This window comes from Polypterus senegalus, chromosome 7, assembly GCF_016835505.1.
Source record: "Polypterus senegalus isolate Bchr_013 chromosome 7, ASM1683550v1, whole genome shotgun sequence".
NCBI lineage: Eukaryota > Metazoa > Chordata > Cladistia > Polypteriformes > Polypteridae > Polypterus > Polypterus senegalus.
The window spans coordinates 58,954,528-58,980,473 of NC_053160.1; the positions used below are offsets into that span (position 1 = coordinate 58,954,528).

Genomic DNA, 25,946 nt, shown 5'->3' on the forward strand with positions numbered 1-25,946 from the left:
GCAGAACAAATCATTAAGCCTTTAGGAAATTAGATCATTCATAAAAGAACTGTAAAGTCCACATACAATTACAGTGCTTTCTTATATACAATAATCCATTGCTGATCACAGATGTATTTTTCCACTTCTGTATACTAATTTTTCCAACTTATAAATAAAATGCACCCATGTTCTTAAGTCAAAATTAGGAAGTAGCTACTTACTTGTATAGTCAAAATAATTACACAATTATGTAACAAATGCATTTTCTACTAGGCAGGAGATACAAAACTTTGTTGCATCAAATTTCAAGATACAAAATACTGTAATAGGAAATGTGGCCTTATATTGTGTGTCTCATGCATGACAGTACCATGGCAAAATGACTGTTGTAAAAAGCAGGGAATTAAAAAAAAAATGTAAGTGAAAAAACTAGTACCAAGGTATAATAACCCAAACTGACTATACTTTGGCAGAACGTTTACCCATTGTCTGTATAATGAAGTTGAAAATTATTGGTGCACAAAATGGACATCACTGTAAGTGAATGTGGGATGGGGCTGCAGGTTATGTGTTTTGTACACATGCTTAATTTAGTGAGTCACATCCAAGAAGTACAAACTTGTTTTCAAATTAAACTCTATTGGGACCATCAAAGTACAAATCTACCATCATAGTGGAAAGTTCTAATGACATACTCAAGCACTAATGTAGCAAGTTGCAGTTACTGTACCATTCATGAGCTGTGGATGTGAGAATGAGTACTCAAGACATGGAAACACCTTTTCCCAATTCAGAAATATGAGCATATTGTACCTAGGAGAACCTATATAGCAGTGGATCTTGAATTGCTCTAAACAGCTGTCCTCTAGCAGTGTACAGCGAGAAAACAGCCAAATTTTCAATGCTTGATTTTCTGGTTAAATCAAATGCCTATCGCTGCTATATCTGTATGTGAGTGTTTTCAACTATGGGGCATAAACTATTATCTTATTGTATCTTATTATCGTGGAGAGATACATACACTAAATATACAGTACAGTACATTGCTTTTGTGAAAACTTCATAGCTCTGGAATACTGTATTGTGAAGCCCGAATCACAATACTAATTGTATCATAAGATAAATATATGGTCTACCTAACTGGAGCAATAAAGGGTCATTTCTTAAGGATGGGTCTGGATCGCGTGTCTGTCTAGGGGGTTGCCTACCAGGATCCCGAGCTATTTCACTGTGTGGTGGGTGCAGCAACATATTGTACCAGTGCATGCTCCCTTACCTGACCTGACCTGACTAGTGCCTATTTTCTGTATTTTGTTCTGTATGTTTGTTTCGTTCGGGGTATGATGTTAATCTGCATCCTGCCCTGCAAGAAGCTCCTCCAAATTACAGGGAAAACTTGGAATTTGGTGGCAGGATTGGCGCTCTAGCCATTGTAAAATAAAATAAAAAAAAACTCACATTGTTCCAGTTTGGTGCTGAGGGGTCACCTGCTGCACTCGGGTCTCAATACAGGTGTTCTTTGTGTGGTGGGTGCAGCGACGCAATCAGCGCATGCTCCCAACCTCTCTCTCGCTTCGTTTAAAGAGTGTTATTTTTCCCTGGACAAAAGCCACAACTAACCCTTACAAAGTGAATTTACTTTGTTATTTTACAGTGTGCTACCCAGATGCACAACCTAAAGACTGCAACAGAAAAGCGTTGTGAATTTAAGATCGCTATTATTTTAATTGAAATGAATGTTTTGAGAAAAAATGGAAAAAACAACAACATATAAAATTATTTGACATACCCTCAGCCAGTGTACACCTAACTGATTCTGAAATATTTTCAAACAAGTGTACCGTGAGTGGGGCTAAATTTATACTTTAAGTTATTTGTACTCTATTCATATGTCAGAAAAGCTAATAAGTGCATTTTATTTAATGCTTTTTTTAATAAAAATTTGAAATTTTTAGCTTTATTTTTTTAATGTAGTCTTTGACCATTTCATGTCCACATGCTCTGAACTGCTATGAACTAGTGTAACAGGATCAGGAAATAAATCAATATTTCTCCTATATCCTAACCACTGTCCTTTAAAAATCAGCTCTGGGTTTTCACACACTGCTGACTACATTGCCACTAATGGATGAGCAGCCTTGATCATACTATTCTTAAACCTACCTCTTTAAATCCAGGGTAGTGGGTGTATGTAGCCTGTTCCAGCAGCACTGGGCATAAGGCAAGACACAGTGTTTAATGATTCCAAAATTATTTTAAAAAACATTTTCTGTAATGGGGATCCGTAAGATAACACTAAACCATCTTTTATGTCAGACTGATCCAGAAATATATTGCACTATGAAAGCCTTCATACCCTTATATATTTTTAGCCTACAAGATGAAATTAAAATGTATTTTAAGTAGGACTCTTACTTAAAATACATTGAAATGTATTGTAATAGACTGAAATGAAGACACTGAATCCAGTACAATGTATAGTAAAATACATTTAATAAATGCAGATTTTAAGTAAAAATAATTTCAATAAATGTCATTTGATGTATAATGGTTTGTTGAATCAGGAAATGTTTGCACAGTAGCAGGCCAAACTTACTTACTTACACATGATATCCGATATGGTGTTCCAGAAGGCTCTATCCTGGGTCCGCTGCTTTTCTCAATCTATATGCTTCCGTTAGGTCAGATTATCTCAGGTTACAACGTTACCACAGCTATGCTGATGACACACAGCTGTACTTATCAATAGCACCTGATGACTCCGACTCTTTCGATTCACTAACACAATGTCTTACTAATACAATGTATTTCTGAATGGATGAATAGTAGTTTTCTCAAACTAAATAAAGAGAAAACTGAAATTTTAGTAATTGGCAATAATGGATTCAATGAGGTTATCAGAAATAAACTTGATGCATTAGGATTAAAAGTTAAGACGGAAGTAAAAAACTTAGGGGTAACCGTTGACTGTAATCTGAATTTTAAATCGCATATTCATCAGACCTCTAGGACAGCATTTTTTTCACTTAAGAAACATAGCAAAAGTTAGACCTCTTATATCATTGAAAGATGCTGAGAAATTAATTCACGCTTTTGTTTTTAGTAGACTAGATTACTGTAACGCACTCCTCTCAGGACTACCCAAAAAAGACATAAATCACTTGCAACAAGTGCAGAATGTAGCTGCTAGAATCCTAACTAGGAAAAGAAAATCCGAACACATTTCTCCAGTTTTGATGTCACTACACTGGTTGCCAGTGTCATTCAGGATTGACTTTAAAATACTGCTTATGGTTTATAAAGCCTTTTCTATTCTTCATTTTGTAAAGCACTTTGAGTTACATTTTTTTGTATGAAAATGTGCTATATAAATAAATGTTGATTGATTGATTGATTACTTCAGATAAACTTTAAAACTGATTATAAAAAGAAAATACAAGCATGGCATTGGCAAAGTAATTAAATACATCAAATTTCCTTAAAAATATCAAGGTAACTGGAGAGATTAGTCTCAGTGACAGGAATTTGCTAGTGACCATCTTAATCATTCATAAAGCCACACATATTACAAGTGATTAAGATGACATCCCTTTACTTAAATTACATGAGAACAACTTGTTCAGCATATTATAATATGAATTCATACATTCATGCCGCTTAGAAGAATTTAAAATTTTAAAAGCTTCATTACCTGCTTAATTAAGCATTAAAAATTATATATCTATCTATATCTATATCTATATATATATCTATCTATATCTATATCTATATCTATATCTATATCTATATCTATATCTATATCTATATCTATATATATATATATATAGAGAGAGAGAGAGAGAGAGAGAGAGAGAGAGAGAGAGAGAGATAGATAGATAGATAGATAGATAGATAGATAGATAGATAGATAGATATTGTGGTGCCCGGCCGGGACACCCAGGAGGAACAGGGCGCGTCAGCGTCGGAGGGGTTGCCGAAGCGAGATGTCCCAGGGTGCTGTGTTGGACCCTGGAGACACAGTAGGACCCTCTCTGGGGACGTGCTGCCCTTTCGGTGAGTGTCGCTCGGACCCGCGTGTCTTCGCTAGCGGTGGGGCACTGTGGTCCCCGGCCAAAACGCCCAGGAGGATCGGAGGAGGACTTGTGCCTCCTCCAGACCGAGAGGGGGCGTCCGTCCTGGTTATGCTGGGGGGCCTCGGGTTAAGGGCTTGGAAGCCCAGCCCTGTAGGGACCCGTGGCCACCGGCAGGCGGCGCCCTGGTGCCTGGATATCCCGAGAGCCCAGCACTTCCGCCACACCAGGAAGTGCTGGGGAAGACTTACGAGGACACCCGGAGAGCTGCCGGGAGGACAGCAGGCACTTCCGCCACGCTGGGGCGTGGCCAAGGGAAGAATGCTGGGAACACCTGGTGCTCATCCAGGAATCATATATAAGGGGCCCCCTCCCTTCAGTGAGCAGTGGATGTCGGGTGGAAGTGGACAGAGCTGGAGAGAGGACTGGAGGCAGCCAGGAAAGAAAGGCACAGAGACTGTGAGCCCTGGACTTTGGGGAATCGGTGCAAGAGGCACTGGGGTTTTGTGAGCACGGTAATATTGTAGATAGTAGTGTAAATAAACAGTGTGTGGTGATGAACAACATGTCTATCTGTCTGTGTCCGGGCCAGCGTTCACAGTGGCGTAGTCGACAGGAAGCTCCGTCTGGTGCAAGACGGGGACCTGTTACAAAAAAACATATCTCTGTGGACGGCCCGGCGCAGCAGCGGAGCCCACACACTGGCTGCGGGAGCGGTCAACCCCAGAGACCGCCGCCGGACCGCAGAATGGCCATCCCTGGGTGCGGAGGAGGAATAACGGGCGTTGCCAGAGCACAGCGGGCTCCGAGGGTCGTGCTGTCAGGAAGACGGCCAGACCGGCGTTGCGACCCAGAAGGCCACACGGAGGCAGGGGCCTCGGCATGACGGGATCCGGGAGGTAAGCGCCCTGCCCTGTAGTAATCGGCCCTTCGGGGTCGTACTTACCCTTTTACCACCAGGGAGGGACGATCCGGATCCGCATCCGTGGCAGGAGCACGCCGGGTCACGGGCTGTCGGCAGCGCGACGCTGGCAGCAGAGGAGGCTGCGAAATCAGAGCCGTTGCGGCTCGGAGAATCGCCACAGCTGCGGAGCTGCGAGGAGGCACGTCACCGCACCCAGAGCAGGGGAGACAAGATGGCCGCGGGCCGGATGTCCCGTCCGCTGACAGGCACGGGATTGGTTGGTGTGTCTTGTGTGCCCGCCAATGATTGGATGGAGGCGGGACCAAGGAATGCCAGTCTCGTGCCTAGGAGAGACCCGATTGGGCCAAAAGGAGTGGCCCACAGGAGGCAGGCGACGAGTGGTGCTGATGGACAGGTAAGCCCACCGGCGTCTGTCTCACTGTTTCCGCCAGCGGCTCAGCTCGAGCCGGAGGAGTCCCTTCGGCCCGCCGAGCCGCCTTTATTGCAGGTGCTGGGTGATCTCGTTATCCGCTTGGAGCAGCTGAGGGGGAAGGCGGTCGCGTCGGGAGAGACGCCGCGTGTGACGGAGGATCGGCGCGACGCTGGAGCCTTTGGCAAGCGGGACACCACGGGGAAGGTAGGTTGTATCGTCCCCGTAAAGCATAAAGGGGGATCTGCCGAACACGGCCGCGACTTTTTTAAGGAGGACCGGCTTCAAGTAAGCAATCCCCCCACAGTGGACACGGCGGTGCAAACGGCCGCCGAGGCGAAGAGAGCTAACACGCAGGGGCTGGCAGGACGGGGGCTGATGAGTGCTCTGGGTCCTGGCGCCCTGCACTCCAAGCCCGCGGCCGTCTCCTGTCGCTCTGCCGGGACGCAGACGGGGCTGGGTTTGGGCCGTCACCACGCTCAGACCCAGACCGTCAAGGCGTCCAAGATGAGAAGGAGGAACCGAGGGGCGAATGCCGGTTCCTCCGATAGGAAGGGACGCGGTGCTGGGTGCGTGCGTCCGGTGAAGGGCCGTCCTCTGCGGAGGCAGAGGGGATCCCCTGAGTGGCTGGGCGAGCCGCCTGCGAGAGCGATCCCACGGACAACAGAAGGACGGGCATGGGACCTACGGCGGAGGAGTAAGCCAGGCAAGTCGTGGGCTGTCGATAGGGGGTAGTGTCCAGGCAGTGCTTCTGGCCCTCCTTTTCCTTGTTTTACAGGTTCGAGGCCCCGACGCCATTTGGAACCTGCCCGCCTGGAACAGGTCGCTCCGCTGAAGGGCTCCGTGCCAGGAGGCCGATGAGGCGAGAGTGGCACAGAACGGAGGGGCGCGTCAGCGTCGGAGGGGTTGCCGAAGCGAGATGTCCCAGGGTGCTGTGTTGGACCCTGGGGACACAGTAGGACCCTCTCTGGGGACGTGCTGCCCTTTCGGGGAGTGTCGCTCGGACCCGCGTGTCTTCGCTAGCGGTGGGGCACTGTGGTCCCTGGCCAGGACGCCCAGGAGGTTCGGAGGAGGGCTTGTGCCTACTCCAGACCGAGAGGGGGCGTCCGTCCTGGTTATGCTGGGGGCCTCGGGTTAAGGGCTTGGAAGCCCAGCCCTGTAGGGACCCGTGGCCACCGCCAGGCGGCGCCCCGGAGCCTGAATATCCCGTGTGGGGCCCAGCACTTCTGCCACACCAGGAAGTACTGGGGGGAAGACTTTGGAGGACACCCGGAGAGCTGCCGGGAGGACAGCCGGCACTTCCGCCACGCTAGGGCGTGGCCAAGGGAAGAATGCCAGGAACACCTGGTGCTCGTCCGGGAATCATATATAAGGGGCCACCTCCCTTCAGTGAGCAGTGGATGTCGGGTGGAAGTGGATAGAGCTGGAGAGAGGACTGGAGGCGGCCAGGAAAGAAAGGCACAGAGACTGTGAGCCCTGGACTTTGGGGAATCGGTGCAAGAGGCACTGGGGTTTTGTGAGCACGGTAATATTGTTGATAGTAGTGTAAATAAACAGTGTGTGGTGATGAACAACATGTCTGTCTGTCTGTGTCCGGGCCAGCGTTCACAATATATATATATATATATATATATATATATATATATATATATATATATATAGAGAGAGAGAGAGATGCCTAACACTAGGAAACAATATGGATTTAGAGATTAATTATCACTTAGTCAATGTGTACCAAGGTAAGGGATGGACTGTAGAATTCCATTATGGCAGGATGTCTCTTGAAGGTGACCCAAGGCCTGGCCAACTTTCGACATTGAGAAAAGAGGAAAATGTGACCACCACAGAGCAAACTGTACTGAAGAAATGAGAAGTAAAGGTGCACGAGATTGCAGAAACTACTGGGATTTTTCATGTACCTGTTGAATTAATTTTTCTTGAACAATTAAACAGGAGATTGATCTGTGCACTGGGCACTTGGTCCGAGACTAAGTATGAAGCAAGTTTAGTATGAAAATGAAGCACTACAACATCTAAAGTTCTAAACTGAAACTCAAGTTAATGAATTCAGGCTGGTTGAGCTATAAGATGAATTTCTGAACTGGGAATGAAACTGGTACATTTTAATATGACCCAAAGTCCGAAAAACAATTGAAACATTGGAAGTGGTGAGTCATCAACTCCAAAGAAATTCAAGATTGAAGCCAGTGTTGGCACAATCATGTCTATAACTATTTTTTAATAACACCCAGGATGTAGTCCATACTGCTTAAATGTCTTAAAGGCCCACATAATCAGTCAACCATCCATATTAGGCTAGTTTTCTCCATCAAATGCAGCAGTCATCTAAAGCAACTCTATGAGGATGTTTCCGGGCAATCCTTTTTCTGTCACATCCACCCTATTCTCCAGGCCAGTCACAAGGGACTATTATCTGTTTCATAACCTGAGGGGCTTGTTCCAAGAGATACACTATGCCAGTAGTAAACACACCAAGTCAACTAAAAAAAGACTAGATGTACCAATCAGGCAATACATCTGGGGAAGGTTTATATTTTCTAATCTACTGTTGAAGAATTAAAAAAATAACCCCAAAGAAATTCCCACTTTACTCCAAAAAAGATGAACAGGGTACCAAAGCAAATTTAGCATAAAGGCATTTTTATTTTCTCTAGAAAATGCTTAAGAAAAACTACAATGGGCCCCACTAGCCAGATATGCACAATTTATGAGATGTGCTATGATATACAGCTCCTCCATAAGCCCTGGCTAAAGTGGTGCAGGTAAAGTGCAGTCTGCTTAATTTCCAATTCTCTTTATCACTATCACTTAAAATTAATGTTAACTAAAATTTCAATAAATTACCTACAATGAATATATGAATAGGTTTACCTTAGACTTTGCAAAAGATTTTCATAAGTGATATTTTAGTGTCAACAACAAGACAAACAATAGTTCACATACTATGAACTCACTTCATCTTTTAACAGAAAATATACATGGTTGTGCAATAGGTTTAATTAAAACGTTTTCAAACTCCAAATAAATGGTGCAATCTGATTTTCTGTAACAGTTACACAGTCACCAGTAAACTTTTCTTAAGCAGAAAAAAAACTCAACATACTTATGTGTAATAAGTGCAGATTATGTATTAGTATATTTACAAAAGAATAATGATGTACCATATGTTAGATGGCGCCTCAGCACACTGTTATTAATGGATGTACCAGAATTAATCAATATCCTCAAAATGAAGCATAAAACTACATATAATAATAGCACCCTAGCTGGCAGCAGTCTAGTATAACCTAAGTTGGAGTACTTGTGTAAAAAAAGGTTTAATAAATATGGCAAGTTAAAATGCATTGACAGCAAGTATAACTTTCTCATGTCTTATAAGATCCTAAATGTTGCTGATGTACACTAAACCATTCTTTATCTAAACTATTTTTTTAGAGAAAAAGACTGCTGAAATGAATATGCTTCTTTTAAAAGTAGAATACTATAGAATGAATAACACACTTTCAGAAGTTTAGATTCTTTATTTCATTTGATGTTAAGAAATAGAAAACAGTAAAAAATACAAACAAACAAAAAAAATACATTTACACTTGAACCACTAAGCACTATTCTCATGTAATATGCTTCATTTTTGCTTTTTTCAAAGGTGCAAGGTGGTAAACAGTACTGGCTGCTTGTTTGTAATATTAATCTTGATTTATCACCATTGATCAACTAGTTGATACATTGAGTAGAATACTGCACTGCATCTTCTTAAGAATGCAAGGCTAGAACTGTATCGAATTTGTAACTAGACTGTTCCAGGCCTTTCCTGAGGTGCTTTGTCACACTATAGATACACTTGAAGTCATTCTACTGAATTATTTGTGAATTAAAATTAAATTGGTTCAAGGTAAAGGAAAACATTATACATTTTTGTACGAAACTCAAAAAATGTAGTATTTTTCAGTAGCTGGATAAATAATTACTGTGCGATTGGAACAGACATATTGATTGCAAAACCACAACATGGCAGAATTATTTCTCACCTATTGAGTCCAGTGTTTATCTGCTTCAATTAAGCAATGACCCTTTACTGCCAAAGTAGTGAAATAGTTTTTTTGAAAGCTTCCTAATTGTGGCACTTGTGCAAACTCTGAACAGAAGATAAAACTAATGCCTTCACATAAGCATACAAGTCAGCTGACTAAAATAAACAGAAGTACAACATGTCTTTTATCGGTAAGCCGCCAAACTAAATAATAAGCAAACAAAAGTTTTTCAGTATTTTGAAATCTTCTTACTACAGTATAATTTTGCTTTCATACTGCATGCAATCTGTTTTGTTAAAGCTTGTAGGATTCGGAGACATTACATTTTTTGCTTTACCAATATAGTTTATGGTACAGTTTTTAAAATAAATGAAAAAAGGTATTCATATTTAAAAAAAAATCTAATATTAGATAAAACCACAAGTAGTAAATAAGTAACACAAAAGGTATTTATTAAAATAGTTATGCAATTCCTTGTTTACTCATTATTTTTCATTCTGCAGACAGGAAAAGTAATTGTGACCTTGGATTCAGTTACTGTTACATTGATATTTGCATTAAGTGTTAACATTATCTTCCTGTTGTTCATCAGTGTGTGTATAGATTTTTACTTTTATTTTGCAATATGCCAAAAAATTAAATTCTGTGTATTAAAATATGAGATTTACAAGTATTTACCAATTGTTTACAGAGTATGTTTCTTGTTTCACATCATGGATGTCAAAAAAACACAAAATAAAGTATCTATTATCACTGAGTTTTTTACAACCACAGAACAATAAGTTGGAGATTTATTGTCACCTAGTCAAAATATACTAGGATCAGTCCCCTTCATATGCAACAGACAAGAGATGCCCTGCAGATTCTGGTGGGAAATCTTTTAAACATGACACAGGTCAATGATGACGACAACAAAAGGAAATGACAAACCATATACTGAATTTTAGTGGTGAATTGAAGAGTGACAATGCATGATATAGCAGACACTATGAGGATTAGTTATTAGTTATCTGAATCTATTACAGATGAACAATGAAAAAGTAGCAGTTTGTGCAGGCGGTGTGCTCAGAATGTTGACTCTTGAAAGGCACCATCTTCTAATCAAATATTACAAGGAGAACCTTGAGCTAATAAATTCAGACTGGAAGTAATTTAGGAAGAGATTTTATAAAAAAGAATGAAAATGAAATCTATTACTGAGAAACTAAACAATTCTGAACAGTGGCAGTATGGTGATTTTCTAACTCTAAAGAAATACAAGGTTCAACTCAGTGCTGGAAAGATCATGTGCACATTTTTTATAAAATAATTTTGAGATTGTAGTCCACATTGATTTACATGCCTCAAAAGATCCACATAACCAATTTTTATTATGTTGATTGGTTTGGTATTTGCAGAAGTCAATGAGAGAAAAGCAAGGAGAAAAAGGTAAATTTCTGCTTCACAAAAATGCTATCATTGACAATTCATGGGTGGAAAAGACTGTTCCACAACAGAGTGCATTCAACATACTTTTCTGTGGTGTTACCAGTGTTTGTCTTAAAAGGAATGTGTTTCTCCTCACATTTTTATATTCCCTTTAAAGTAAATTGAATATATTTTAGAATGTTACATATTAGTTGTTTATGGATTTCATAAACAACATTTTACCGAAAGCAAAAAGTAAATTAATAAGACTTTTTCCTGAACAGCTCTAATGGCAGTCCTTTGTTCATATACTAGTTTGAACATTATTGAAAAATTATTAAAAACTGGATAGCTATAGCTAACTTGTAACTGACCTCTGCTCAACAAAGAGCAAAGTTTCTAATGCATGTATACTGTAAAACAAAATTTACCACTTTTACATCCTAGGTATCAAACTAAGAATATTACTTTATAAGTTACTTAATTATTAATGTATGAAAAACAAAATAAACATTTTTGTTCTGTGCAAGTTAAAGTTGATCATTCAATTTTATGTTACTTTTTCCAATATATTTTACTAAATATTTACATTCTTTCATTATATATAACTATCTTCTTTAATTTACATTACATTAATGTATTATTTATACAGTGTATCTACGTTCATTTATTTTTTCACCATTTGTGGACAGAACAGATGGCTAAATCAAACCAATTCCAATATATGCAGTCTACTGGAGCATATAAAAATATAAAAGTATTAGCTTAGCAAATGATAAGACTATAATTAAATATGCCTATTACTTCCTGACTAGATACTCTAGGATCAAATCTTGATGCTGAAAATAGAATAAGTGTCTAGTGATACAAAACAGCACTTCATTCTCTTCTAAATAGGCATTACTTTAATTTTCACTGTGACAGACACGTAGTTGTCACAAATTTATATTTGCTTCCCACAATGTGCAACATAAAATGACATAAAAAGCAATAAACACATACATAAAAAAAATTGAAGGTTAATTATGTCTTGCCACCTCATGGATTCAAGATTCTAGGTTTGGATCCCACACCTGATTGTTGTCTGTGTAGATTGTACATGTTCACCTTATGTTTCTGTGGGACTTCCTACCACACCTCCAAAGACATTCTGCTCAAATTTGCCCCATTTGAGTGTGGGTGTGTGCATAAATGGTCTCTGTAATGGACTGGATGGAGTCCACCATGAGACTGTTTCCTGTCATGTGCCCTTATGATGCCAGAATATACTCTGGCCTTTTGCATCCTTGCACTAAACTAACCAGGTTTGAGAATGTTATGTTAGGCACAGATTGTTCTAGAACTACAGTGCCACTAGCACTTCTAAGTAAAAGACAGGAATGGGAGGGGTCAAGAGGGCCAATCCTGAAGACATTCCTCTTTTCTTCCTGATTCTGCAAACTCTGGTCTCTTGGCTTCTTGCTCTCTTATAAATGCTTTTCTATCATTGTCACCTTCTGTTTTTTTGCCTCTCCTTATAACATCTTCTTTGCCATCTTTGCATTAGTATTCCACTACCATGTTTCCTTGTGTCTTGACAGTCCCCTTGTCCATCAGACATTTTTCATTGCTTATTTTTCAATCAAACCAACCATTAAAGTTTAATATACATTTCTCATTCTCTCTCTTTTTATTCAACATATACAGTCATATAAAAATGTTTGGGAACCTCTCTTAATTCTTTGGATTTTTGTTCATCATTGGCTGAGCTTTCAAAGTAGCAACGTCCTTTTAATATATGACATGCCTTATGGAAACAGGAGTATTTCAGCAGTGACATTAAGTTTATCGGATTAACAGAAAATATGCAATATGCATCATAAAAAAAATTAGACAGCTGCATAAATAACCCCGACAGAGATATTACATCAATACTTAGTTGAGCCTCCTTTTGCAAATATAACAGCTTCTAGACGCCTCCTATAGCCTTTGATGAGTGTCTGAATTCTGGATGGTGGTATTTTTGACCATTCTTCTATACAAAATCTCTCCAGTTCAGTTAAATTTGATGGCTGTCGAGCATGGACAGCCTGCTTCAAATCATCCCATGGATTTTCGATGATATTCAAGTCAGGGGACTGTGACGGCCATTCCAGAACATTGTACTTCTCCATCTACATGAATGCCTTTGTAGATTTCAAACTGTGTTTTGTGTCATTGTCTTGTTGGAATACCTAACCCCTGCATAACTTCAACTTTGTGACTGATGCTTGAACATTATCCTGAAGAATTTGTTGATATTGGGTTGAATTCATCCGACCCTCGACTTTAACAAGGGTCCCAGTCCCTGAACTAGCCCCACAGCATGATGGAACCTCCGCCAAATTTGACAGTAGGTAGCAGGTGTTTTTCTTGGAATGTGGTGTTCTTCTTCCACCATGCAAAGCGCTTTTTGTTATGACCAAATAACTCAATTTTTGTTCCAAAATGAATCTGGCTTGTCTAAATGAACATTAGCATACAACGAGCGACTCTGTTTGTAGTGTGAGTGCAGAAAGGGCTTCTTTCTCATCACCCTGCCATACAGATGTTCTTTGTGCAAATTGCGCTGAATTGTAAAAAGGTGTACAGATATATCATAAAAGCAAGATGTTCTTGCAGGTCTTTGGAGGTGATCTGTGGGTTTTCTGTAACCATTCTCAAAATCCTGTGCATATGCCGCTCGTGTATTTTTCTTGGCCTGCCAGACCTGGGTTTAACAACAACTGTGCCTGTGGTCTTCCATTTCCTAATTACATTCCTTATAGTTGAAACTGAAAGTTCAAACCTCTGAGATAGCTTTTTGTAGCCTTCCCTTAAACCATGATACTGAACAATCTTTGTTTTCAGATCTTTTGAGAGTTGCTTTGAGGATCCCATGCTGTCACTCTTTAGAGGAGAGTCAAAGGGAAGCACAACTTGTAATTGACCACCTTAAATACCTTTTCTCATGATTGGACACACCTGTCTATGAAGTTCAAAGCTTAATGAGCTAATCCAACCAATTTGGTGTTGCAAGTAATCAGTATTGAGCAGTTACATGCATTTAAATCAGCAAAATTACAAGGGTACCCAAATTTTTACACAGCCAGTTTTTCACATTTGATTTAATTTCATACAACTAAATACTGTTTCACTAAAAAACCTTGTTCAGAAAATAACCCAGTACTCAGATGCTCCTAGGAAATGAAAGACATACCACTGATATCTTTTTTGTTGAAAGTAGAGTAAAATATTATGCAGGCTGAGAGGAGTTCCCAAACTTTTTCATATGACTGTACACAGACAGACAGACACACACACACACACGCACACCCGGCCGTTTACATGATCCAAAAGAAAACATGATTCATCTGACTACCTTCTTCCACTGCTCCATGGTTCAGTTCTGACCCTGATATGCCCATTGTAGGTGCTTTCAGCATTGAACAGGGGTCAGCATAGGCACTCAGACTGGTCTACTGCTGCACAGCAAACTGCAATGCATTGTGTGTTCTGACACCTTTCCCCCATGGCCAAATTTAAATTTTTCAGCAATTCGTATAAACAGTAGCTCTTCTGTGAGATTGGACCAGACGTAGTAATCTTCACTCCCCACTCAAACTTGCTCAGATCCTTACAATTGCCTATTTTTCCTGTGTCCAACACATCACCTTCAAGAACTGACTGTTCACTTGCTGCCTTATCATACACAACCCCTTGACAGGTCCCATTGTAATGAGATAATACAGTTGTGCTTGAAGGCTTGCGAACCCTTTAGAATTTTCTATATTTCTGCATAAATATGACCTAAAACATCATCAGATTTTCACTCAAGTCCTAAAAGTAGATAAAGATAAACTAGTTAAACAAATGAGACAAACATATTATACTTGGTCATTTATTTATTAAGGAAAATAATCGAATATTACATATTTGTGAGTGGCAAAAGTATGTGAACCTTTGCTTTCAGTATCTGGTGTGACCCCCCTTTGCAGCAATAACTGCACCTAAACGTTTCCGGTAACTTTTGATCATTCCTGCACACCAGCTTGGAGGAATTTTAGCCCATTCCTCCGTACAAAACAGGTTCAACTCTGGGATGTTGGTGGGTTTCCTCACATTAACTACTGTTTCCCTTCCACAACATTTCGATTGGATTAAGGTCAGAACTTTGACTTGGCCATTCCAAAACAATAACTTTATTCTTCTTTAACCATTCTTTGGTAGAACGATTTGTGTGCTTAGGGTCGTTGTCTTGCTGCATGACCCACCTTCTCTTGAGATTCAGTTCATGGACAGAAGTCCTAACATTTTCCTTTAGAATTCTCTGATATAATTCAGAATTTATTGTTACATTAATGAAGGCAAGCCGTCCTGGCCCAGATGCAGCAAAACAGGCCCAAACCATGATATTACCACCACCATGTTTCACAGATGGGATAAGGTTCTTATGCTGGAATGCAGTGTCTTCCTTTCTCCAAAAATAACGCTTTTCATTTAAACCAAAAAGTTCTATTTTGGTCTCATCCATCCACAAAACATGATCTTTAGCAAACTGCAGATGAGCAGCAATGTTTTTTAGAGAGCAGTGGCTTTCTCCTTGCAACCCTGCCATGCACACCATTGTTGTTCAGTGTTCTCTTGATGGTGGACTCATGAACATGAATGTTAGCCAACGCAATAGAGGCATTCAGTTGCTTAGAAGTTACAGTAGAACATTAGAACACTCTAGACGAGAACAGGCCATTCAGCCCAACAAAGATCGTCAGTCCTATCCACTTATTTCCTCCAAGAAAACATCAAGTCAAGTTTTGAAAGTCCCTAATGTCTTACTGTCTACCACACTACTTGGTAGCTTATTCCAAGTGTCTATTGTTCTTTGTGTGAAGAAAAACTTCCTAATGTTTGTGCAAAAGTTACCCTTAACAAGTTTCCAACTGTGTCCCCGTGTTCTTGATGAACTCATTTTAAAATAAGTCTCGATCCACTGTACTAATTCCCTTCATAATTTTAAACACTTCTATCATGTCACCTCTTAATCCTTTTGCTTAAACTGTATAGGCTCAGATCTTTTAATCTTTCCTCATAATTCAACCCCTGTAGCTCTGGAATCAGCCTAGTCGCTCTTCTCTGGACCTTTTCTAGCGCTGCTATGTCCTTTTTGTAGCCTGGAGACCAAAACCGCACACAGTACTCAAGATGAGGCCTCACCACACATCGTGCTATATATCCTAACATTCTGTTAGCCTTCTTAATGGCTTCTGATCACTGTAGGGAAGTTGAATATGTAGAGTCCACTATGGCTCCTAAATCCTCATAAGGTGTACTCTTGATTTTCCGACCACCCATTGAGTATTCAAGCCTAACATTTTTACTTCCTATGTGTAATACTTTACATTTACTGACATTAAATTTAATCTGCCACAAATCTGCCCAAGCCTTTATGCTATCCAAGTCCTTCTGTAATGATATAACGGATTCCAAATTATCTGCTAATCCAATGATCTTGGTATCATCTGCAAACTTAACCAGCTTGTTACTTATATTCCTACCTAAATCATTTATATATATTAAAAATACCAGTGGCCCTAGCACTGAACACTGTGGAACATCACTCTTAACATCGGCCAGTTCTGATGAGGTTCCTCGCACCATCACCCTCTGCTTCCTGTGTCTGAGCCAATTCTGCACCAATCTAAAAACATCACCCTGAACTCCCACTTCTTTTAATTTGATGCCCAACCTCTCATGTGGCACCTTATCAAATACCTTACCCTGGGGTTCTTTGTGACCTTGCCGACTATTACACGCCTTGCTCTTGAAGTGATCTTTGTTGGTCAACCACTCCTGGGGAGGGTTACAATGGTCTTGAATTTCCTCTATTTGTACACAATCTGCCTGACTGTGGATTGGCGGAGTCCAAACTCTTTAGAGATGGTTTTGTAACCTTTTCCAGCCTGATGAGCATCAACAACTCTTTTTCTAAAGTCCTCAGAAATCTCCTTTGTTCGTGACGTGATACACTTCCATGAACATGTATTGTGAAGAGCAGACTTTAACAGATCCCTGTTCTTTAAAGAAAACAGGGTGCCCACTCACACTTGACTGTCATCCCATTGATTGAAAACACCTGACTCTAATTTCACCTTCAAACTAACTGCTAATCCAAGAGGTTCACATACTTTTGCCACTCACAAATATGTAATATTCAATCATTTTCCTCAACAAATAAATGACCAAGTATAATATTTTTGTCTCATTTGTTTAACTGTTTTCTCTTTATCTACTTTTAGGACTTGAGTGAAAATCTGATGATGTTTTACGTCATATTTATGCAGAAATATAGAAAATTCTAAAGGGTTCACAAACTTTCAAACACAACTGTAAATATTATTCACTTCACTTGACAGAGGTTTTAATGTTGTGGCTGATTGGTGTACTGTGTATCTCATTTTTAACTGGAGAAAATGTATATTATTATTATTATTATTATTATTATTATTATTATTATGGAATTTTAAGGATAAAAGGAAACTATAAAATGTATAGAGGCCATGTGCCACATGTTGTTTTACTGTATAGAGGCTCCTGTGGAAGATGCATTAACAATGGTGGTAAATTTAGAGTGAATGTCCAAGGTCTTTAGAAGCCTCTATCCACCTTTAGGTATATACATAACCAGAACAGGGAAATATGCACTGGGTAGAAAAGAACAAGCTTCATTAATGTGCTTCTGAGGTCCATCTTAAACATTTCTCCTTTAAAAAATCCCTGCTGGGCTTCGACCTATAAAACTGAATGCTCACTCTTTTAAAACAGTTTGACATGTGTGCCAATTTACATATTTACTGTACAATAAGGAGACAGAAATAAGGGACAATTTGATGATTATATAACAGCACAAATTTAAATCTTAAATTCAAAGTAATTTTCATTTACTTTTCAAAAATCCAGGGCTTGTATGAAACCTCTAAAAGCTTCAAAATTAATTTTTAAAATCAAAAGCCCAATATTATTTTACAAACTTAAGTCATAGCATAAAAAGGTTAAAATGTTTCAATACAATGAACTTATTTTCTAATTTGGAAATTGAGAAAAAAATGAATTCAAATAATGTTAGAAAAAAGTAAAAGATCAGTAATATTTTTATGAATGGTGCTACATTGTTAACACCCCTAGAGAACAACTTCCATTTTCAAGTGTTTTGCAAAGTAGGACAAACTAGGAATTGCCCTTTTTGGAAAGCTTTTTAGTTGCACATAAGGCTTTCTGTGCTAAAACAACAGAATAATATTTATGGATAAAGCTTCCACTTTAGCATAGAGCCAGCAGTAGCACTCCCATCCACTGAATCGTTAGATTATATCATTTCCTGTGGTAAAATAAGATCCTCCAAAAGTCTGTATTACTTGTCAACATCTGTTTAGCAAGCTTTTTGATTTTCATGCAGCAACAGTGTTGACAGTTCGCATACATTGGCAATCATCAATTAAAAACTTCATAACTAAGCCCTTTGACTAAAGTAATGGGCTAAACTGAAAATTTTTGAAAATTATCTGGAAGTGAAAACTGATTCTTTCAGAGGAAGAAGTATTTTTTAATATTGGAAAAACAAATATTTCGAAATAGTGGGGATACTCTGTCACATTGACAGGACAGAACAGAACTGGACTTCTTCAAATCCCTTTTTCAAGCACTAGTTCTACATCAATTTTGACAACTAACCTGAATGAATAAGAAAATGCCTTATACTTCAAAACTGGAATCGAAGCGCCTGAAGTGTTGTGGGAAAACTTTTGTTTTACGCATTACACACTTTACACCCCTTCTAAGACACAGAGCATATGGCAGCGTTTCTCATACAAATTCAGATGAGAGATTAACACCAAGAACATAGACGAAGGACAATACAACAAAGTGCAATGCTTTCTCAATTTTAACTGTTACTGTGTAATAAAATATGGAAAAGTGTGACTGATAAAGCAGCATTTAAATAGCAGTAATAAGAGCTGCGCATTAAATCTCAACATTTAAGTTTCCTCCTACCAATAAAATTTTGTTAAAACAAGAAGGGGAACTCTGAAACTCTGGATTTATTAAATGCCAACATCTAATGTCAAACCTTCAAAACATTTTTAGTGTAATAATTAGGACTGGGAAACGTTTTTAAAAAATTTAACTAATTAATCACATAAATGTATTTAATTAATTGCGATTAATTACACCTAAGACTAAAACATGTAATGATAAAATACATAAATCATGACGTAAATACACATGGAATCACAAAATTAATGTAGTATCAACACAAAGGAATTAAAACAAATTAATGGCACAGTTTAAACTTAAACAATGACCTTAAACCTAAACTTTTAACACAATACTACTTGAGAAAATACAACTTGAATTTGAATGCCTTCAAAGAAGACAATAAAAGAACGAGACCAATGTATTAATTCACAAATTGGCACAGCAAATAAGACACAGATGTGTCAAAATAAAAAACGACCCAAGTGACTGTTGACTTTGAATGCACTGCTAATGACTGATTTAATTGAACGAATTTGCAACTCTTAAAATGGGCATACCATTAAAGCTTGTGTTAAAACTCCACAAATACTATCCTCAATTCTTCATCACCATCAATGTTTGAAAATAATACGCTACACAACTGTTGTGTGTGTAAACGTCAATCTCCAAGCTGCATTTTTTTTGCCTCCCCATCCTGCTCTTTCAGACAGTTTCATATCTAAAAGATTTCATGATTTTGTGATTGGTAGAGTCATGGTGCACCTTGGGCTTTTTGGGGTTACCAAAACAAATCACCACAGAAAAATGGCTGGAAAACACTACCCTTGCTCCTGGCAGTCTATAAAGATCTCCGTAGCTGCTATCCCGCTTAAAAACTGATACTGTGTATTACTTGGATGGTTACGTTGAGTTCTTTGCACAAATTAGTGAAGATACTGCAAACTGAAATAACAGGTAGGGATAATCATTACGCTTCAATTTCTACTTGGCATTATATTAAGTCAGTCAGCACTGTCAGATGGCTAGCAAACCAGGAAGTTAAATACAGAGGGTACTAGAGATGTATTTTGGATTTATTGCCACTCAGAGATAACATATTTAGCTCTCATGGATTATGATGTTGATTCAATCTTCCTACAGATACATGAAAACAAACAAAAAAAAACTTAATTTTTACCTTCACAACTTGTCTCCCGGATTGTACCAGGACTGCTGTAAACCCTGCTCTCCACCCTGTTTCCTCCCATTTCCCCTGCACCTATGCCAGTTTATATATATCAAGAAAATGAACACCAGTGCTACGTATTGACATGTGGCGTATTGTTGGGAACCAAGTAATACGAAGTGTTAAACCTTTCTTAAACTTTTTAAAGATAGTATATAAATACAGTACTGTATGTGTATGTAATTCTTTAGGAACACAGTTAAGTTTTTTATATTACAGTAATCCCTCGTTTATCACGGGAGATAGGTTCCAAGGCCGGCCGCAATAACTGAATTTCCACGAAGTAGGGACACCATATTTATTTAATAATTTAACGTGTATTTGGACGTTTTAAACCCTCCCTTTACTCTATTAATAACAGGGACAACTGTTAAGCAATATGAAATCCATAGATAAGTTTACAGTTACTGTATAGCGAAGTACACGTACCTATATATGACGTGATGATGGTGATGAATATGCTGTGCAGTAAAAATGATGACGATGAAGGTGATGATGACTTTTACTGCGCAGCCGATGACTGTATTTTACGTCTCTTCAGACGGCGGTGCCATTTCCTGGGGCACCTCTTCCACGGTTTCCGAAGGTGTATCCGTGGTAGTAGTAGGAACTGGCTCTTTTTTACGAGTTTGCAAAAACATTGTGATCGGCAGCTGCTGCTGCTTCTTTTTCCGGTCGAAGAGCAGCTTGTAGGTGGTCATGACATCGTCGACCTTGTTGCAAAATTGGACTGATCGAACCATATCGTCGTCCCATTCTTGTGACCGCTCTTGCAGATCCTTAGCCAGTCTGCAGCCACAGCCGCGAACGTTCTCCCTTCCTTCAACATATCCATAAGTTTCACCTTCTCAGCGATCGTCATCATTCTTCTTTGGCATTTAGGCTCAGCATCAGTCTTGGAAGAAGGAGCACGTTTGGGAGCCATTGCAGGGGGTGAAAATTGAAGCGAAGTTCAACACACAAAACCACAAAAAAATTACACACAGTACTGTGTAAAGTAAACCGCACAGCGAGAAAGCTTGAAGCGAAATGGCCATGACAGAGAGACAAGGGGAGGTGCTGTGGGATCTGGGCATCAGTCAAAGCACCAATCACAGGCCCAATTAGAAAGCGGGAAGCTGTGATTTGTCGTCTCCCTCCCATGTACCAATCACAGCCCATATTACAACGCATTTAGTCACCAAACTTGTTTTTTGTTCTTAGCCTAGGAAATACTACTACTATATTTAAAAACCCGCAAAGTCGTGAATCCGCGAAAAGTGAACTGCAAAGTAGCGAGGGATTACTGTATTGTTTTGTAATGTTAAAAAAAAAAAATTTTTATGAAAATTTTGCCCTGACCAAAGCACTTCCTGAGATATATGCCTTGTGGCTGGCCTTAAACACAGGCCACATTAATAGCAAAAATGAATGTGTTAACCTTCTCAGGCCTAGTGATAACATACAGTATATCTCTATAGTATCATAGGCCTTTTATGTTGAGTTGTCAAGCACACATTTGAAAATCACTGTGCAGTCACCATGGAAAAAGTTGGCAAAGCACTGCTCTAAATGAACTTGGAGAATCCTTATTTGTCTGTTTTTTTGCCTTTCTTCTTTCATGCGGGTATATGAAATTATCCTACTTTGATCATCCTGAGGTTTATTAAAATATTGCATTATTCTGTTTGGTAAAATAAATGGAGGGTTCAGTAATCTTTATAGTAAGGCTAAAACCCATGTATCTTGGTCCATAGGTGAAGATCAGAAAAATAAATGGAGGCGTAATGAATAATTTTGAACAATTCTTTAAGCTGCTGAAACCAAGCTAATATGTAATATTGAACATCTACACCTTTGTATTTATCCTGCCCAGTAAGAGCTCATTTGTTGGCTATCATGACACTTCATGTGATACCAACATTGCAGATCATGGTCTGAGGGAAGTGTAAAAATAGAGATTAAAAGTTACAGAAAACATTATCAGGTAGAAAGTACTCCTCATATTTTGCATAACTGAGACGCTTTAACAAGAAGAAGGTATTCATTAGTGCAGTTTCATAAACTGTCAATGAATAACCATAAAGTACTGCAGTTGTAGCCTACAGCTATAACAATGAATGAGGGGAGAGGTGGAACTTAACTTTGCATGTGCTTCACTGTCGTGCATAGGATGATTTTTTTGGAATTTAACAATTTTTTTTACCCAAAGTACATATGCTTGGGATATTGTAAACATATGACTAGTTACCTGACATCTGGATAATGCAACACAATTAATTTGATATTTTTTATTTGCTGTTGTTCAATTTGTGTTTCCACTGAATCCTACTCCATGTAGAATTTTGTTATCTCTATGCTTCATAAAAACCTTAGATTTATTTATTTTTGGTCACCACTACAACCAGGGAATGAATAACATACAAAAAAGTTGAACTATTCCTTTAAGAGTGAAGTAGCATCTATGAAAATTTTAATCACCACAGAAGTATTCTGCATATTCTTTAGAAATTCAACACATGAAATATTATGACATAACTGACTAAGATGAATCTTTTTGAAAATACATCATATTTAATTAAAGGATTTTATGGAGAAAAATTTTAAGTCAGAAATTGTATTTAATTATTTAAAGGTATATTTAAAATTATATTATCTTACATATTCCATCAACAATGCTTTACATCTGAAGTGGCAGTGTTTTGCAGAAAAGGTGGAGGCTAAGAGAAAGAAACAAAGCTTAGCTGACATCACTAGGAAGCACTCCACTTACAACGTTCACAAGCAGTCTATGCACACAGCTGATGCAAGGATTCCTCCTATTAGCTAATGCAGTAAGAAGACTGCTTCTGAACCAGTTGTTGCAGATTTGTGACTGACCACCGGAAGTTCACCACAGTGCAATTCTTTAAATTGAGATGCTTCGTGGTGTGAGTCCAAAGCAATACACTTGGTTACGAGGGTGGGATATGCACTGTAGATAGGTGCAGTGTAGTGGTGGTGTTGTACATAAAAGGTGGAGGGAGAGAGAAAGAGAGAGAGAGTTTAGCTGCCGTTTTTGCCAAAATATTGATAGGTAGATACTTCCAGAAAAATCAGTGCACAACATAAACAGGAAACAATAACAATGAGGTTTTGAATTCAGTTTCCTACAGGTGTTCCATGCAACTTATTATTTACTTATATAAATATTACAGAACTACAGTATATACGTAATATTTAAATCTTCCATGTTAAGCCTTAGTTTGAATTACCCAAAAGTTCATTATTCTGTACCAACTGCTGTGTATTTATGAACCTGCTTGATTCCAAATAAATTCATTTCCAGATCATTTATTCACGGAATATACACTAAATGTAAATGTAGCCACAGCTTAATTATTGGAAGTACACTTACATAATGCAGTCTCAAAATGCTTGTACATGCAGTCCAGCATGAACCAGCATGTCTGGGGAGGACTAGCTAATAATTGTTTTCAAAGCTTATCATGATTTAAGTCAGCATATTGCTCTTTATGAAGCAATTATTACATTAAAACAAGCTCTAAAGAGAGTATGTTGTTGCAATTAGATTTTTATGAGCATTCCTTTATAAAATAATACAGTTTTGCTCATTACAGTTTAGTTATTTCTTAACACAACATTCTCACATCTGCTTTATAGAATGTAGGGTTGTGGGGTGTTATCCTATTAAGACTTTTTTTACTTTGTTTTAATGTGCTATCTCTAAACACACCCAGTACTTATCTAAATGCTAAACTATAGTCCTTGAGTTAAGATTTTAAAAGATAGTCTGCTTCTTCAGATGTGCTGAATAAGTTAGAGATTACATATTTTTTCATTCATGCTGGATAAAGATGACCATATGCTATCAAAAGATGGTTTTCACACTGGAACATTTCTTTCTCTGTTGCAAAGTAAAGTATCTCCTTTATAGCTTGGTAACAATGAAACCTCACTATAAATGCACTGCATTTTTCAAATGGCTCCAGCAGTTTGCCTAGAAGGTAATGAGCGCTGTTAATCTCTGTACTGTATTCTCATTAAAGCTGCCCTACAATACTTCAGGAAAATCTACTTTTCCATTTATGCTATTACCAGTGATGTCAAGGAGGTTGCTAAATGTATTTTGTGTAGATTTGCAGGTCTTGAGATTATACCAGTTAATGCCTTCATAATATTATCACAAAACCATTTATTATTGCAAGCATGTATACCATCACTGCATAAAATTATGCACATTTTTGATATTGCACGTGTTATTTTGTATTTTCATAAAAAGCAAAAAATAACATTTGGATTGTAAGCCAACTGACTAAAAAATAAATGAATTAACTCCTCCAAACACATTACCTACAAAATGTTTCCGTGAGCATTCCACATACTTTTTTTATTTAATTTGATACCCAAGATATTATACAAAACAAAGATAATTGAAAAGAACTGGTTCTTGTGAGATCTTAAAACACAACAAAACACCTTTATCACTATTCACGCACTATTGCATGGAGTCTGTAAACTGAGCCCATCATTGCCTGTAAAACACTTTTCTGTTGTACTAGAAAGTTGACAAAATTTTGTTAGGTACCATTTCTGCTGCAGTTGGGAATTCATTCTTCACTTTGATAACATTGCCAGAACCAGCTTACCTTGGCTTCTTGGAGTCTAAACTGCTTTGCAATACCTTTATCAACTCTCATATACCTTGACCAACATGGCACAACCCACTTTGATCACTTAGGGATTCAATTTTTTTGGGGACAAATTGAAAAATTACCAGATTTAAAAAATTAATCTGCAACTATAATGAGTATGTAAGCTGAAGACCACCACCTTACTATACTCTCAACATAAAGTTAAAATAAAAAACAAAAAAATGTATTTGGCTATAGTTCTTCCCATTGATAAGAATAGATGTGAAATGTTAAAGGTCTGAAGAAAAAAAACCCAAAAAAATCTAAGCTTAAACTCCCTGGGTTGAACTGTTGGATTTTAGCTCCTGTGTTAGGCTTATAACAAATTTCAAGACACTTACCATTTTTTTCCGGATATCTTGTTCGCTAGGAGGTTCCTCATCATCTATTAGCTTTGGCTCTTCAAAGTGAGTTATTAACATGCAGCTTAAAAAAAAAAAAAAAAAAAAAATCAAAAATAATCATTAAGCCAACCTTCATTTCTTTTATGACTCTGAAGTTTATATATGGATCATGTTGTTCGACTTATATTCTTCAAATGAATTTTTGACTGTGATCATGTTATTAATAGACAGACATGTTTTTGTATTGTTTAGACATTACACTGATGGCCTTTCTTTAATTTATAGAAACCAAATACAATTCCTCATTAATCAGTTTGTAATTATGAATTTATTTATTTAACAAACTTCTTTAACAAAGCAACAACATTTTTTGTTGTCATACTACATATGTCCTGTGAAATGTGTGAAAGCATAGGAGATCTCTACATGTTTATCAACCCACTTGAAAATGTATGGCCTCCCATTCTTTTGGGAATGAGTTGGTTTACATTTTTAACATTTGCATATTCTAGTTCTTGGTACATTAGTATGTTTTTAAAAGTTCTTTTTAAGTTAAACACCATTTTTAATTTAATTCAATTAACTTTTATATTTTGTATAGTGGGTGGCACGGTGATGCAGTGGTAGTGCTGCTGCAGTTAGCAGACCCAGGTTCGCTTCTTGGGTCCTCCCCACGTGGAGTTTGCATGTTCTCCCCGTGTCTGCGTGGGTTTCCTCTGGGCGCTCTGGTTTCCTCCCACAGTCCAAAGACATGCAGGTTAGGTGGTCTGGCGATTCTAAATTGACCCTAGTGTGTGCTTGGTGTGTGGGTGTGTTTGTGTGTGTCCT

General features: G+C 38.4%; 1 protein-coding gene across 2 annotated transcripts in view; it reads right to left on the reverse strand.

The window, feature by feature from the left end:
- Positions 1-25,946, reverse strand: part of ipo11 (importin 11) — a 357,709-nt gene that overhangs the window by 1,658 nt on the left and 330,105 nt on the right. For both annotated transcript variants that reach the window (XM_039758699.1, XM_039758698.1), the window contains exon 29: positions 25,116-25,200. In XM_039758699.1, the coding sequence (XP_039614633.1) occupies positions 25,116-25,200 (85 nt within the window). The remainder of the gene's footprint in view (positions 1-25,115; positions 25,201-25,946) is intronic.